This window comes from Triticum dicoccoides, chromosome 5B (assembly GCF_002162155.2).
Source record: "Triticum dicoccoides isolate Atlit2015 ecotype Zavitan chromosome 5B, WEW_v2.0, whole genome shotgun sequence".
NCBI classification, from domain to species: Eukaryota; Viridiplantae; Streptophyta; class Magnoliopsida; order Poales; family Poaceae; genus Triticum; species Triticum dicoccoides.
Genome location: NC_041389.1, coordinates 525,980,505 through 525,996,622, shown reverse-complemented (window position 1 = coordinate 525,996,622; position 16,118 = coordinate 525,980,505). Strand labels below are relative to the sequence as shown.

The following is a 16,118-nucleotide window of genomic DNA, read 5'->3' as shown; positions in this document are numbered from 1 at the left end:
AGGCCTAGTCCGAATTGGACTAGGGGGAGGGGCGGTGCCCCCTCCTTCCTTCTCTTCTCTCTTCCCTTTCCTTCTCTCCTACTCCTACTACTTGGAAAGGGGGGGGATCCTACTCCCGGTGAGAGTAGGACTCCCCAGGGCGCGCCGTAGTAAGGGCCGGCCCTCCCCCTCCTCCACCCCTTTATATACGGGGGAGGGGGGCACCCCATAGACACCCAAGTTGATCATTGATCTTTAGCCGTGTGCAGTGCCCCCCTCCATCATAATCCACCTCGGTCATATCGTAGCGGTGCTTAGGCGAAGCCCTGCGTTGGTAGCTTCATCAACACCGTCATCACGCCGCCGTGCTGACGGAACTCTCCCTCGAAGCTCTACTGGATCGTCAGTTCGTGGGATGTCACCGAGCTGAACGTGTGCAGATCGCGGAGGTGTCGTACGTTCGGTACTTGGATCGGTCAATTGTGAAGACGTATGACTACATCAACTGCGTTGTCATAACGCTTCCGCTTACGGTCTACAAGGGTACGTGGACGACACTCTCCCCTCTCGTTGCTATGCATCACCATGATCTTGCATGTGCGTAGGAATTATTTTGAAATTACTATGTTCCCAACAGTGGCATCCGAGCCAGGTTTATGCGTAGATGTTATATGCATGAGTAGAACACAAGTGAGTTGTGGGCGATACAAGTCATACTGCTTACCAGCATGTCATACTTTGGTTCGGCGGTATTGTTGGATGAAGCGGCCTGGACCGACATTACGCTTACGCTTATGCGAGACTGGTTCTACCGACATGCTTTGCACATAGGTGGCTGGCGGGTGTCAATTTCTCCAACTTTAGTTGAACTGAGTGTGGCTACGCCCGGTCCTTGTTGAAGGTTAAAACAACACTAACTTGACGAAATATCATTGTGGTTTTGATGCGTAGGTAAGAACGGTTCTTGCTCAGCCCGTAGCAGCCACGTAAAACTTGCAACAACAAAGTAAAAGACGTCTAACTTGTTTTTGCAGGGCATGTTGTGATGTGATATGGTCAAGACATGATGCTAAATTTTATTGTATGAGTTGATCATGTTTTGTAACAGAGTTATCGGCAACTGGCAGGAGCCATATGGTTGTCGTTTTATTGTATGCAATGCAATCGCCCTGTAATTGCTTTACTTTATCACTAAGCAGTAGCGATAGTCGTAGAAGCAATAGTTTGCGAGACGACAACGATGCTACGATGGAGATCAAGGTGTCGCACCGGTGACGATGGTGATCATGATGGTGCTTTGGAGATGGAGATCAAAGGCACACGTTGATGATGGCCATATCATATCACTTATATTGATTGCATGTGATGTTTATCTTTTATGCATCTTATTCTGCTTTGATTGACGATAGCATTATAAGATGATCTCTCACTAAATTTCAAGGTTTAAGTGTTCTCCCTGAGTATGCACCATTGTGAAAGTTCTTCGTGCCGAGACACCATGTGATGATCGGGTGTGACAAGCTCTATGTTCAAATACAACGGGTGTAAGATAGTTTTACACACGCAGAATACTCAGGTTAAACTTGACGAGCCTAGCATATGCAGATATGGCCTCGGAACACTGAGACCGAAAGGTCGAGCGTGAATCATATAGTAGATATGATCAACATAGTGATGTTCACCATTGAAAACTACTCCATCTCACGTGATGATCGGACATGGTTTAGTTGATTTGGATCACGTGATCACTTGGATGATTAGAGGGATGTCTATCTAAGTGGGAGTTCTTAAGTAATATGATTAATTTAACTTTAATTTATCATGAACTTAGTCCTGATAGTATTTTGCAAATTATGTTATAGATCAATAGCTCGTGTTATAGCTTCCCTATGTTTTTTATACGTTCCTAGAGAAAACTAAGTTCAAAGATGATAGTAGCAATAATGCGGACTGGGTCCGTGATCTGAGGTTTTATCCTCATTGCTGCATAGAAGAATTATGTTCTTGATGCACCGCTAGGTGACAGACCTATTGCAGGAGCAGATGCAGACGTTATGAATGTTTGGCTAGATCAGTACGATGACTACTTGATAGTTTAGTGCACCATGCTTAACGGCTTAGAATCGGGACTTCAAAGACGTTTTGAACATCATGGACCATATGAGATGTTCTAGGAGTTGAAGTTAATATTTCAAGCAAATACCCGAGTTGAGAGATATGAAGTCTCCAACAAGTTCTATAGCTAAAAGATGGAGGAGAATAGCTCAAGCAGTGAGAATGTGCTCAGATTTTCTGGGTACTACAATCGCTTGAATCAAGTGGGAGTTAATCTTCCAGATAAGATAGTGATTGACAGAGTTCTCTAGTCACCATCACCAAGTCAGTAGAACTTCATGATGAACTATAGTATGCAAGGGATGACGAAAATGATTCTCGGGCTTTTCATGATGATGAAATCAATGAAGGTAGAAATCAAGAAAGAGCATCAAGTGTTGATGATTGACAAGACCACTAGTTTCAAGAAAAGGGCAAAGGGAAAGAAAGGGAACTTCATGTAGAATAGAAAGCAAGTTGTCACTTCCGTAAAGAAGCTCAAAGCTAGACTAAAGCTTGAAACTGAGTGCTTCTACTGCAAAGGAAATGGTCACTGGAAGCGGAAATGCCCTGAATATTTGGTGGATAAGAAGGACGGCAAAGTGAACAAGGGTATATTTGATATATAGGTTATTGATGTGTACCTTCCTAGTGTTTATAGTAGCCCCTGGGTATTTGATACTTGTTCGGTTGCTAAAAATTAGTAACTCGAAACAGGAGTTACAGAATAAACAGAGACTAGTTGAGGGTGAAGTGACGATGTGTGTTGGAAGTGGTTCCAAGATTGATATGATCATCATCGCACACTCCCTATACTTTCGGGATTAGTGTTAAACCTAAATAAATGTTATTTGGCGTTTGCGTTGAGCATGAATATGATTTGATCATGTTTATTGCAATACGGTTATTCATTTAAAGTCAGAGAAATAATTGTTGTTCTGTTTACATGAGTAAAACCTTCGATGGTCATACACCCAATGAAAATAGTTTGTTGTATCTCGATCGTAGTGATACACATATTCATAATATTGATGCCAAAAGATGCAAAGTTGATAATGATAGTGCAACTTATCTGTGGCACTGCCGTTTGGGTCATATCGGTGTAAAGCGCATGAAGAAACTCCATAAAGATGGATTTTTGGAATCACTTGGTTATGAATCATTTGATGTTTGCGAAACGTGCCTTTTGGGCAAGATGACTAAAACTCCGTTCTCCGGAACAATGGAACGAGTTACAGGCTTGTTGGAAATAATACATACCGATGTATGTGGTCCAATGAGTGTTGATGCTCGTGGCGAGTATCATTATTTTCTGACCTTCACAGATGATTTGAGCAGATATGGGTATATCTACTTAATGAAACACAAGTCTGAAACATTTGAAAAGTTCAAAGAATTTCAGAGTGAAGTGGAGAATCATCGTAACAAGAAAATAAAGTTTCTACGATCTGATCGTGGAGGAGAATATTTGAGTTACGAGTTTGGCCTTCATATAAAACAATGTGGAATAGTTTCACAGCTCACGCCACCGGAACACCACAACATTATGGAGTCTAGAAATGGTGGAGCCGTAAAGATCGATATATTGGAAGGCTATATTCGGACATCGCAAAGGTTCCGAGTGATTCGGGTATTTTTTGGAGTACCGAAAAGTTACGGGAATTCGTTGGGAGAAGTATTGGGCCTTATTGGGACATACAGGAAAGAGAGAGGGGCTGCCTAGGGCAGGCCGCGCGCCCCCCAAGGCCTAGTCTGAATTGAACTAGGGGAAGGGGCAGCGCCCCCTCCTTCCTTCTCTTCTCTCTTCCGTTTCCTTCTCTCCTACTCCTACTACTTGGAAAGGGGGAGAATCCTACTCCTGGTGGGAGTAGGACTCCCTAGGGCGCGCCATAGTAAGGGTTGGCCCCCCCTCCTCCACCCCTTTATATACGGGGGAGGGGGCACCCCATAGACACACAAGTTGATCATTGATCTTTAGCCGTGTGTGGTGCCCCCCTCCACCATAATCCACCTCGGTCATATCATAGCGGTGCTTAGGCGAAGCCCTGCGTCGGTAGCTTCATCAACATCGTCACCACACCGTCGTGCTGACGGAACTCTCCCTCGAAGCTCTACTGGATCGTGAGTTCGTGGGACGTCACCGAGATGAACATGTGCAGATCGCGAAGGTGTTGTACATTCGGTACTTGGATTGGTCAATCATGAAGACGTACGACTACATCAACCGTTTTGTCATAACGCTTCCGCTTACGGTCTACAAGGGTACATGGACAACACTCTCCCCTCCCGTTGCTATGCATCACCATGATCTTGCATGTGCGTAGGATTTTTTTTTGAAATTACTACGTCCCCCAACACTATAAAGTATGCTATGTTGAGTACCAAACATGTTGTGTACCTTGCCATGAGTTTGGCAAGAGGTACAATAGTGATCCAGGAGTAGATCACTGGACAACGGTCAACATTATCCTTAGAGGACTAAGGAGATATTTCTCGATTATGGTGGTAATAAAGAGTTCATCGTAAAGGGTTACGTCGATGCAAGCTTTGACGCTGATCCGGAAGACTCTGAGTCTCAATCTGGATACATATTAAAAGTGGGAGCAATTAGCTAGAGTAGTTCCATACAGAGCTTTGTAGACATAGAAATTTGCAAAAATACATATGGATCTGAATGTGACAGACCCATTGACTAAACTTCTCTCACAAGCAAAACATGATCACTCCTTAATACTCTTTGGGTGTTAATCATATGGTGATGTGAACTAGATTATTGACTCTAGTAAATTCTTTGGGTGTTGGTCACATGGCGATGTGAACTATGGGTGTTAAATCGCATGGTGATGTGAACTAGATTATTGACTCTAGTGCAAGTGGGAGACTGAAGGCAATATGCCCTAGAGGCAATAATAAAGTTTTTATTTTATATTATATTTCCTTATTCGTGATAAAGTTTTATTATTTATGCTAGAATTGTATTGATCAAAAACTTAAATACATGTGTGGATACATAAACAAATACTGTGTCCCTGTTAAGCCTCTACTAGACTAGCTCGTTGATCAAAGATGGTTAAGGTTTCCTAACCATAGACATGTGTTGTCATTTGATAACGGGATCACATCATTAGGACAATGATGCGATGGACAAGACCCATCCGTTAGCTTAGCATAATGATCGTTCAGTTTATTGCTATTGCTTTCTTCATGTCAAATACATATTCCTTCGACTATGAGATTATGCAACTCCCGGATACCGGAGGAATACCTTGCGTGCTATCAAACATCACAACGTAACTGGGTGATCATAAAGATACTCTACAGGTATCTCCAAAGGTGTCTGTTGAGTTGGCATAAATCGAGATTAGGATTTGTCACTCCGAGTATCTGAGGGGTATCTCTGGGGCCTCTCAACAATACACATCATAAGCTTGCAAGCAAATGACTAAGGAGTTAGTCACAAGGTGATGTATTATGGAACGAGTAAAGAGACTTGTCGATAACGAGATTGAACTAGGTATGACGATACCAACGATCAAATCTCGGGCAAGTAACATACCGATGGACAAAGGGAATTGCGTATGTTGTCATAACGGTTTGACCGATAAAGATCTTCGTAGAATATGTAGGAGCCAATATGGGCATCCAGGTTCCGCTATTGGTTATTGACTGGAGAGGTGTCTCGTTCATGATAGTTCTCAAACTCGTAGGGTCCGCACGCTTAATGTTCGTTGGTGATATAGTGTTATATGAGTTATATGTTTTGGTGACCGAATGTTGTTGGGAGTCCCAGGTGAGATCACGGACATGAAGAGTAGTCTTGAAATGGTCGAGAGGTAAAGATTGATATATAAGACGATGGTATTTGGACACCGAAAGTGTTTCGGGATGTACCGGGAAGGAATCGGGTCACTAGAAGGGGGTCCGGGGACCCCCCAGCAAGATATGAGCCTTATGGGCCAAAGGAGGGGATAAACGAGCCCACAAGGGGGCTGGTGCGCCCCGTCCCTTATTTAGCCAGCCCTAAGGAAGGAAAACGGGGAGGGCTAGCCCCTCCTGCCTTTCCCTCTCATGGGAGAAAGGAAAATGGGGGGGGGGCACCCTCCCCTGCCTTTTCCCGCACTCCAAATAAGGAAAGGGGGCGTGACTTGGGAGGGACCCCAAGTAGGATACCTCCTACTTGGGCGCCTCCTTTGGCTGCTCCTCCCTCCCTCCCACCTATATATATGTGGGAAGGGGCGCCTATCACACAACAGACAATTGCCTAGCCGTGTGCGGCGCCCCCCTCCACCGTTTACACCTCCGGTCATATTTTTGTAGTGCTTAGGCGAAGCCCTGCGGAGATCACTTCACCATCACCGTCACCCCGCCGTCGTGCTGTTGGAACTCATATACTACCTCGCGTCTTGCTGGATCAATAAGGCGTAGGACGTCACCGAGCTGGACGTGTGCAGAACGTGGAGGTGTCATACGTTCGGTACTTGACCGGATAGATCGCGAAGAAGTTCGACTACATCAACTGCATTGTCTAACGCTTCCACTTACGGTTTACGAGGGTACGTAGACACACTCCCCCCCTCGTTGATATGCATCTCCATGGATAGATCATTGTGTGTGCGTATAATTTTTTTATTTTCCATGCTATGTTTTCCAACAGTTTGCACGGATCTCTTCATCGGCGCAGACAGTGGACGTCGGGGCGGTGGCTCTAAGTGGTTTTTGTTACGCGCCGAGATGGCGATGTCGGGAACAATGCGAGTGGCAGCTCTATGAGGTGGGGCTCGATCTCGACATTGGTTGGGTGGCATCCTTGTCCCGCTTGGGCAGTGGGGGTGTCAGCTCGGTCGATGCGCCCTAGAGGGGGCGGTTTGACTTTATGTCGGGGCGGCGGCCCCGAATGTGGTGCGACGTTCGTGGTCTGCGAGCGATTGCCTTGAGCAGCGTGAGCTGTGGGCAGCTGGGTTGTGCGGCGTTGCTGCTCGAGGAGAGCGGTGGTATGTCGGGGCGGCGGCCCCGGAAGGCGGTGTCGGTGGAGTGCGCTGGGCGCGACGGAGCGGTGGATGTCGGGGTGGCGGCCCCGAGAGGATCTCTGGGGCGACTAGCTTTCTGTGGCAACGATGATGGTGGGAGCAATGTCGGCGACGCGGCAGTGGTTGCGGTAGTCTGGCTCTTCTCCGGCATGTCCGCGGTTTGCCTCAGTTTATTTCTTGCTGCGAAGTCGAAGCTGCGACGGCGGCCCCCTGTGGTATATGATGACTTGCTACAAGTGGCATGTTCGGCGATTTTCCGTGGCGCCAGCTTTCGCCTGGTTTTATTCTTCCGAGTTCTCCGTCAGAGTCGGAGTTGCATCGTCTGGCTGTAGGTCGACATGTTGTCGAGTCGGAGTTGCGTCGTCTGGCTATAGGTCGACATGTTGTCGATTAGGGTGGGCTTTGCCCTGTGTGTCTATCTCTGGGAGTGGGCTTGGCCCTTGTTGTTTCGGTTTTGGCCTGATTTTTCATAATTAACTGGGCAATTTTCTTTTTACTTAACTAGCTAATATGCCAGTGCGTTGCAACGGGGAAAAACAATCAAATTATGCAGATGTGGTAGAGATAATAGAAGTTTTTAACATATGCAAGGATGAGGTAAGGACTTTTAAAAGTCTGAAGTTGTGTCAATTTTGGGGGCTCAACGTTAATACAGAAAAACGAAAACCCTTTTCGTGACACACAATGTACTAAATAAAATCATAAAACGACGTCCATGGATCCCCCAAAAAACCTCTATGTAAGCGGGTTCATTTTGGTCTTTATTGATGGTTCTATATGAATGGATATGTTTGATTTTTGTTGAATATTTTCCAAAAAATCAAAAAAAAATTAAACATATGCAAGGATGAGGTAAGGACTTTTAAAAGTCTGAAGTTGTGTCAATTTTGGGGGCTCAACGTTAATACAGAAAAACGAAAACCCTTTTCGTGACACACAATGTACTAAATAAAATCATAAAACGACGTCCATGGATCCCCCAAAAAACCTCTATGTAAGCGGGTTCATTTTGGTCTTTATTGATGGTTCTATATGAATGGATATGTTTGATTTTTGTTGAATATTTTCCAAAAAATCAAAAAAAAATTAAATTCCCAAACATGTTTTGAATACAAAATAAAACTATGAATATTTTTTACCTGTGATTTTTTCCGAAATCATGAGTTCTTTTATAATATGCTAATAGTTTTTTAAAATACCGGACATTTTATGAATTTCCAAAACAATTTTGAATTCATGAACAATTTATGATTTCTCAAAAAATTCCAAGAATTTGTAAGTAGCAAAGTATAATAATTTAAACCAAATTTAAATTTGTTTGTTTATAAAGCTTCACATTTACCCGTACCGTTACTTCACGGGCCATGTCCTGACGCTGATTGTGCTATTCCCCTGTTCCCTCTTGTCATTGTCGGGGATAATTCCCTCGTTCGACTACTTTTTTGACTTCTGATACGGCAAGGCCGTGGATGTATAAAAGTCGGTGGGGTTGTATGAAAAGTAGCGAGGTGGGTCTATTGTTTTGGTAGCAGCCTTGTTTTGCGCCATAAGCAGACCGGCCATAAGTTGATTGTGTCCTTCAGGACGGAGGGCCTGGTCGTTGGAAAGTCATGGCAAGTATTTTTGCATCGTTAAAAAAAAAAGTGGAACACAGGCCCAGTACAGCCCATGCGGCGTGACCCGGGGCCGACGGGAAGCTTATTATATGACACGGGACGGACGGACGGAAAGCGTATTAGTACCACCTTGCATATCTTTATCTTTACCTAATCTCTATCTCTATCTCTACCTAATAATAAAGCAAATAAGGTTTCTGTCATCCGTCAAAACAAATACCCTTAAAGTTACTATAAATTACCCGCTATGCCACTCATAAGTCAAGAAAACGATTCGTTCTTTTTTCAAAGTCATCGTCGCGCACAGTCTTTTATAAAGGTAATATCCCATATATGACACGGACACTATAGCAGCTTAGTGGTTGAATCCTATCTCCTCTACTGTGCAGACCCGGGTTCGATCCCTAAGGTCGTCCTATTTTCCTCCACCTTTTTCTCACACACGTCTTCCCTCCCACATAAGCGTTCATGGCCGGCCCGTGGGGCGCGACGCCCCTATTTTTTTTCTTTTCTTTTCTCATTTCTGTTTTTGTTTTTCCTTCTTTAAATTAATTCAAGATTTTCAAATTACAAAAGGTTGCAAGTTTTGAGAAAAATATTTGAGAAATCATAGAATGTTTATAAATTCAAAAAATGTGCGAGAAATCATAAATTTTCTGCAGTTTCAATTCTTTTGGTGATTTACAAAACTATTCGCAAATTATAAAAAAATCACAATTTTTTAAAATTTGTTCCCCAATTATAAAAAAGGTTCATTGATACAAAAAGGTTTGCTAACTCAAAAATTGTTCATGAATTCAAAAACTATGCATGCATTTCAAAAAATGTTCGTCTGAACAAAACAAATGTTCATGAATTCTAAAACTACTCATGCATTTCAAAAAATGTTCGTCTTAACAAAACAAATGTTAATGCATTTAAAAAATGTCCAAAATTTTAAAACAAATGTTTGTCGATTAGAAAAAATGTTCTTCGATTCAAAAGTCTTTCATGTCTAGGAGTTGGGTAGTTTTTGGAAAGTCCTTTTATGTCTAGGCGCTAGGAGTAGTTTGTGGTCCATGAAATTTGTTTTTAAAGTTTTAAACATTCTCTTGCGCGGCACAATGACAAGTGTGCCATGGAGTGGCAAGCTCGTTGCCTTGGGATTTACCACGTCGAATGCATTGCGATCACATGGACATCGCATACATCATCAACGAGGGTGGAAAGAAAGATAAGTGGAAACATGGTGAGCTACCGTGTGAAAATAGAGGACGCTCATAATTTGAGGTATTGAGTCATACTTATTTGGCTCGCCTGTAACTTTTTTGTCTCCCGTTGCAACGCACGGGCATGTTTGCTAGTAATAATAAAGCAAATTGGGTTTCTTTCGTCCGTCATGGCATTTTTTCAGAAAAGTCCCTCTATTTTAGAGAATTAAACCCGCAGTCCTGTTTTAAGTTAAAACGAAGCGTTATTTTCGTATTTTACACAAAAGTCCCTGTCTTTTCTTGAAATCAACCCGACGTCTGAATTTAAGTCACACCCGAACCGTTATTTTACATTTTTCGAAACCCCCCTGATGTTTTAGGTAATTCATCTGCGGATCATATTTAAGTCAAAAAAATGCTTTTTAAAATCATCCATATCTTTTAAACCGTAACTCCGATTTGAACATGTTATATATGAAATTTGATTAGGAAAATATGTAGAATATGAATATGAGATTATTTTTACCTGTTAAGTATTTTTAAATATTATTTTGGAATATATTTGAGCCAAACCAAAGGATTTTCTAAATTACCTGTATCTTTTAAACCGTAACTTCGATTTTAACATATTATATATGAAATTTTATTAGAAAAATGTGTGGAATCTAAATATGATGTTAATTTTACCTGTTAAATATTTTAAAATATTGTTATGGAAGCAAACTTATAATTTATAGCGCAAAATCCGTTTTTTCGTACCGGCGGCGATCCGGATTGCAAAAAAATACCCCACTATAACCATATACGGAAAAGAAAACATCGATAACTACACATGCATACGTCTGAAAAATTTCACAAGGGAAAACAACATATTTCTCATCGCGAGAGTGAGAGAAAGCGAGCGAGAGAGGGGGGGGGGAGAGGGAGAGGGAGGAGAGAGGGAGAGAGAGACGCCTTAGGATTAACCATATTCTACACACGCTTTTTGTTGTTTTGTGTGAACACCGAGGCCATCGCCGGCGCGGGTGAGAAGGAGGATAAGCGGCAACACAAATATAATGCCTCGCAAAAATAAAGAAGATGGACCTATTGTGGTCTTGAGTGATGGTTGTTCAGTTAAAAGTGTGTGTTATGTTTTCTCTCCCGTTGCAACGCACGGGCTCTTTTGCTAGTAGAGAAAAATCTAAACGTGTTGAAGAATAAAAACTGAAAACGTATTTTGACATGAGAAGAAAGCGTATTGTGATGGTGGACCCGAGAAACTTAATCCGTGTTTTATTATTAGGGAGAGATTAATAGATGAGGCAAATCTTTGCCTCTGTTTTCAGAAAGGAAAAAGTTCCAAACAAACTTTGAACTTGTAGATCAAAGCTAAATCAAATCCTGAACTTCAAATCCTAGAAATTTGCACCCCAAACTATTTAATCCCGGTCTATTTTAAACCGTAAGTGCCTCCCAAACAGGGATCGTCCATGTTGGACATCAAACCCGGGATGGTTGGCTGCGGCCAGACTGGGCCGGCCCATCAGGCAGGGCAAAGCGTGTTTTTTTTTTGCAACATTTTTTCTAAACCGTTCCACATAAAAACGTTGAAAAAGAAGAGAATTGTGAATCAAACTTCCGACCTAATGCTAGTACAGTTCTCCTGCTAGCCACTCTAACTTATTGCCGTTGCTGAGACAAGAAATGCGTGAAATATTTAAACCAATGCAGCGTGGAGATATGAAAACATTTTCTACAATTGTTTAAAACATTTTCTTGAAAATTTTCAACAATTTCAGAATCCTAATATTCTTGAAAGAAAAAACCAATTTTTTAATTCATTTTTTCTAAAATAATTGAACATTTTTTGGATTACGAGCAGTTTTAGAAAGACATGACTTTTCTTAAAAATGAACCATTTTTTAAAAGCCCCGAACATTCTCTAAAGTGTGAACCTTTTTGGCAAAAAAAGGACAAATTGTTGAAAACACAAACAATTTTGAAACCTGAAAAAAAAGTACGATTCCTTCCCCGTTATTAAGTTTTTTAGAAAATGTTCACATTCTAAAATTTTATTCAGGATTCAAAATTTGTTCCTATTTTTAAAAAATATGATTATGTTTAAAGAAAATGTTTTAAAAAAGTCTTAAATATTTTTGAATCTCGATGCTAATTACTCTGGTTAAATATTTTCGCTCCTTTCAATTGTCACTAACGGTAATTGGGTGGAGTGGTTATGTCGTGAGTTTAGCAGCGCCGATCTCAAGTTCGTTTTCCCACTAGTATTTTTTTTTTTTTGGTATTTTTCAGTCAAAAGAAAAACATGTTAACGTTTGGTGGGCCGGCCCAGTCGCCAGCTATCCCGGTTCGACCAGCTGCCATGTCGCCAATCTCTTCGAAAAAATGCACAAGGTTTAATATAGACCGGGATTCAGGGTTCGATTTAGCTTTGATTTACAAGTTCAAGGTTTATTTTGGACTTTTTTCTTCCGAAAAAACAAAACACTTGCATAGATGTAGCATTGTTCTTTTTTCTCCGAGGCAGAAACCGGAGCACGGCCTGGGCTGGGCGTTTCAGGAGCTCGCGGGCCGTTAAACCGGAGCACGGCCTGGGCTGGGCGTTTCAGGAGCTCGCTGTGCGGAGCAACGGCCCGCGAGATGGTGCTTGCAACGCCTGACCTGGGGACGATCTACATCGTCCGTTAGAGCGATCCGACGGCTGAGAGGCTCAAAATGTTGTGAAGGTTAGAGCGATCCGATGGCAGAGGGACTCAAAACGCTGTGAAGGCTCGTAGTCGTAGGTATCTGCTTTATACTGTTTTTGTAATGTAATTTCGGGGTCTAACCCTGAAGGTGGATGGAATATTTTGGTTGAGTGGTTAATATTTTAGTTTGAGTTGTTAATTGACGTAATATTCTGTGAGTGCAGAACAAATGACTGAAATGAGAGCAGGGGAGGAGGCCAAGCCTCCAAGGGTGCCGCTAGCTCTGGCCGCCTTCATCTCAGACGTCAACGTTCAGCGAGAACCATTTCGAGAAATTTCGTGGAGATATTTTTCCATGCTACCGAGCACGCAAGAGATCGTACGAGTAATCCATTGATTTTATCACTGGAAGCAACGCGTGGCATGCATCATGCTACGTACACCGGTGACGCGCCGGCGGGTGCGCGCCACGTTTTATTACATCACCCGACAGAGGCGGCGAGTGGGTACATGGTAGTTAAGATACATAGGTGACTGGCGGCGCCATGGACGGGCGGGGGTGGTGGAGCTCGCCGCGCGGAGCGTCTGCCCTAGCACTCCCTCTGGCAGGTGCAGCGCCTGAATTTGCAGTAGCCGGCCGTCCATTTTGCGCCGTGCTCGCTGAGGCACGTCTTGGTGCAGCTCTTGTCCGAGATGCACGGGAACGAGTGGTGCTGGCTCTTCCCCGTGCAAATGCGCGCCTCCGCCACGCCGACGCCGCCGCTGTCGTCTGAAAAAAAATGTCCCGGCCGGCCACAAGCGTTAGTCCATAACCATAAGCAGCAGCAAATTAATAAGTCTGCGAGCGGCCGCTCAGGCTTACGCACATGAGGAAAGCAGGAGCAGCACCAGCATCACCGCGCACACGGTCGCCTTCGGCTTGAACTCCATTTGCTTCTGTGGGGGTAGGTGGGTGGATGGAGCAAAGCCTTTGGTTCTCTTTAGGTGGAACAATCCAGGGCTTCTGATCCAGGCGACCGTGTTTGTTGTTACCAGGAAGAGAGGCTCTCTACTTATAGGGAGTTTGGGCCGGAGGAGCGGGCTGCCGTGCATGCATGCAGGTGTATTCGTGGCAGGCGGGCTGCATGTAGCGTGCCACCCGTCGGGCTGGAAGGCCGTGTGGTTGAGCTCCTTTTTCCAACTCAGCGTGCGTCTGGATGCTGGGGGTGAGAGGAGTCGCACCTCTGGACTCTGGTTTGAAAGAATTCGAACCAAACTTCCCTGCTGGTGACGAAGGGGCGCTGGACTAGGAGACGATCAATGGTCTCAAAACTCTCGAGTTCATGCCTGGTCGCAAAAAGGATTCAGCGTGGAGGTCTCGCAAGGCTGCGCCGCTCGCCGTTCAAGTCCCAACACCTATCCCGCATTGCAAGCCAGACAAAAACTTGGCATGAGCCATGCATGCGTATTCCTCCAATTCCCTAATAATCTCCGGCAAAAGCAGTCTCTTCAAAATCTGATAATAAGGTAAAGCAGTGAACGAAATTACATGCGCTTTTACATGAAAAACGCAAGCCATTTGATTGAGATACTGGCCCGAGAGGCCGAGACGATCTTCTATCGTCTACACGATAGAAGAGCTCGCCGCGCGCTGTCCTGCATGCAAGCCCACGCCGCCTGTGGAGGAGCCACGAACCCAAGACAGCCCGCCGATCTACTACCTCGGCGGTCCTAACTACCCGCCGACTAACCTGCGCGCTCTCTCGTGCCCTGGAAATCTGGCTCTACCCGCCGACTACCCTGCGCGCTCCCTCTGGCAATCGAGCTCTACCCGCCGACTACCCTGCGCGCTCCCTCTGGCAATCGAGCTCTACCCGCCGACTACCCTGCGACCACCGTCTCGTGGGTACATACCTACGTGCCGACTACTCTGCGCGCTCTCCCGTGCCCTGGCATGCATGCACCGGTGCAGCCAAAAGCGACCATTGTCTCGTGGGAACCTACTGCCTGCCGACTACCCTGCGCCGGTAATGCTACACGTACGGGCAATTACAGACAAAGATTAATTACAGGCTGAGTTGGGAAAATGTGATTGGAAAGAAGATGTGTGGGGCGGGACCACCCCAGGTAGAATCGGGGGGGCGAAGAGATATAAGGGAAGGGCTCCGTAATTGCCTATAAGGGAAGGGCTCCCGTGCCCTGGCAATCTTGCATGCATGCACCGCTGCAGCCAAAAGCGACCATCGTGTCGTGGGTATCTACATACGTGCCGACTACGCTGCGCGCTCTATCGTGCCCTGGCAATCTGGCATGCATGCACCGCTGCAGCCAAAAGCGACCACCGCCTCGTGGGAAAATACGTGGGCGCCGCATGCACCGAGCCCGCCACGTGAACGCGATCCATCATGCGGCACGCCACGCGGCCAGTCATTGCGTGCCCCCACGCCACGATGCGCATGCTGATTCGAGTACATGCACAACGGACCCGACCGGCTCCTAGCTCATGTTATATAATGCTATCACCGATGAGCGTATAGCCACCCACAGCACACAGCTCCACCGGTAGTAACAAAGCCAGTACGTAGCGCAAGCAGAGTTTAGCTCGCTCCCAGCCCGGCCGTTCACCATGTGGACCAAGAAGGTGGCGACGCAGGTGGTTTTGGTCCTGCTTCTCCTCCTCATTGCACGTAAGTGTGCATTATTTTGCTCCGTCGACATTTTCATCAGATATTCAGTTGGATAGTACGCACATATGTTATGTCATTATACATGCATGTTGACGTGTGGCGAACATGAATGGATGCAGAGGAGGCGGCGGTGCCGGGGGCGGAGGCGAAGATCTGCCGGCGGCGCAGCGCCGGGTTCAAGGGGCCGTGCATGTCGAATAAGAACTGCGCGCAGGTCTGCCAGCAAGAAGGCTGGGGCGGCGGCAACTGCGACGGGCCCTTCCGCCGGTGCAAGTGCATCAGGCAGTGCTGATCATATGTGCTACGGCTAGCTGGCCTTCGCCGTACGTCAGCTAGCTAGCCCATGGAACCATACGTCTGTGTACCTACTTGAATGTGTGTGCCCCCTTCTACGTACGTATGTCGTATGTATGTCCGTGTCATCACTAGCCAGCCAGCTGCTGCATCTCGATCGATGCATGCATGGGCGGGCTAAGGTATAATAATAAGAATAAAACGTACGGTTCACGTTCCGTTCCGTGTCACTGCTGTTAAGTTTGCACTGTCGTTTGTCCTGTCGTCTCGGTGTTTCCATTCACATTATGCTTGTGGCAAGGTTCATCGAGAGCTCCCCGTGACAGGCTACCATGTTGGATACCACCACATTATTTTTTGAGTTGTAGACACCTTGTATTCGACGGACGTGTCATACAGATGAGCGAAGTCATTCTTAGATATACGACACCTCATAACGAAGCCTGAAATAAACCAAGCTAATACGATAACTAGATGAAGCCCAGCGCGCTAAAAGTAACTAAATCTATTGAAAAGAAAATAGTTGTTTAAAATACATAATTAGTGTTAAAAATAACTAAATCAA

At 44.9% G+C, this 16,118-nt stretch overlaps 2 protein-coding genes across 2 annotated transcripts; one reads left to right on the top strand and one right to left on the bottom strand.

The window, feature by feature from the left end:
• Positions 1 to 12,986: 12,986 nt before the first annotated feature.
• On the bottom strand, positions 12,987 to 13,602 carry LOC119305993 (defensin-like protein 1). Its single transcript, XM_037582358.1, has 2 exons — positions 13,460 to 13,602; positions 12,987 to 13,362 (listed from the first exon to the last, which is right to left on the bottom strand). Exons 1-2 carry the CDS (start codon positions 13,521 to 13,523, stop codon positions 13,184 to 13,186), a joined length of 243 nt encoding a protein of 80 aa, XP_037438255.1. The 5' UTR covers positions 13,524 to 13,602; the 3' UTR covers positions 12,987 to 13,183.
• A 1,518-nt stretch (positions 13,603 to 15,120) lies between these two features.
• Positions 15,121 to 15,771, top strand: LOC119305992 (defensin-like protein 1). Its single transcript, XM_037582357.1, has 2 exons — positions 15,121 to 15,259; positions 15,379 to 15,771. Exons 1-2 carry the CDS (start codon positions 15,199 to 15,201, stop codon positions 15,549 to 15,551), a joined length of 234 nt encoding a protein of 77 aa, XP_037438254.1. The 5' UTR covers positions 15,121 to 15,198; the 3' UTR covers positions 15,552 to 15,771.
• The last annotated feature ends 347 nt before the right edge of the window (positions 15,772 to 16,118 follow it).

Excerpts from the sequence above, each read along its gene's own strand:
- LOC119305993 (XM_037582358.1), bottom strand. The coding sequence starts at position 13,523 with ATGGAGTTCAAGCCGAAGGCGACCGTGTGCGCGGTGATGCTGGTGCTG. Across the intron at positions 13,363-13,459 it reads GCTGCTCCTGCTTTCCTCAT|ACGACAGCGGCGGCGTCGGC; the intron begins GTGCGTAAGCCT and ends ATTTTTTTTCAG.
- LOC119305992 (XM_037582357.1), top strand. The coding sequence starts at position 15,199 with ATGTGGACCAAGAAGGTGGCGACGCAGGTGGTTTTGGTCCTGCTTCTC. Across the intron at positions 15,260-15,378 it reads GCTTCTCCTCCTCATTGCAC|AGGAGGCGGCGGTGCCGGGG; the intron begins GTAAGTGTGCAT and ends GAATGGATGCAG.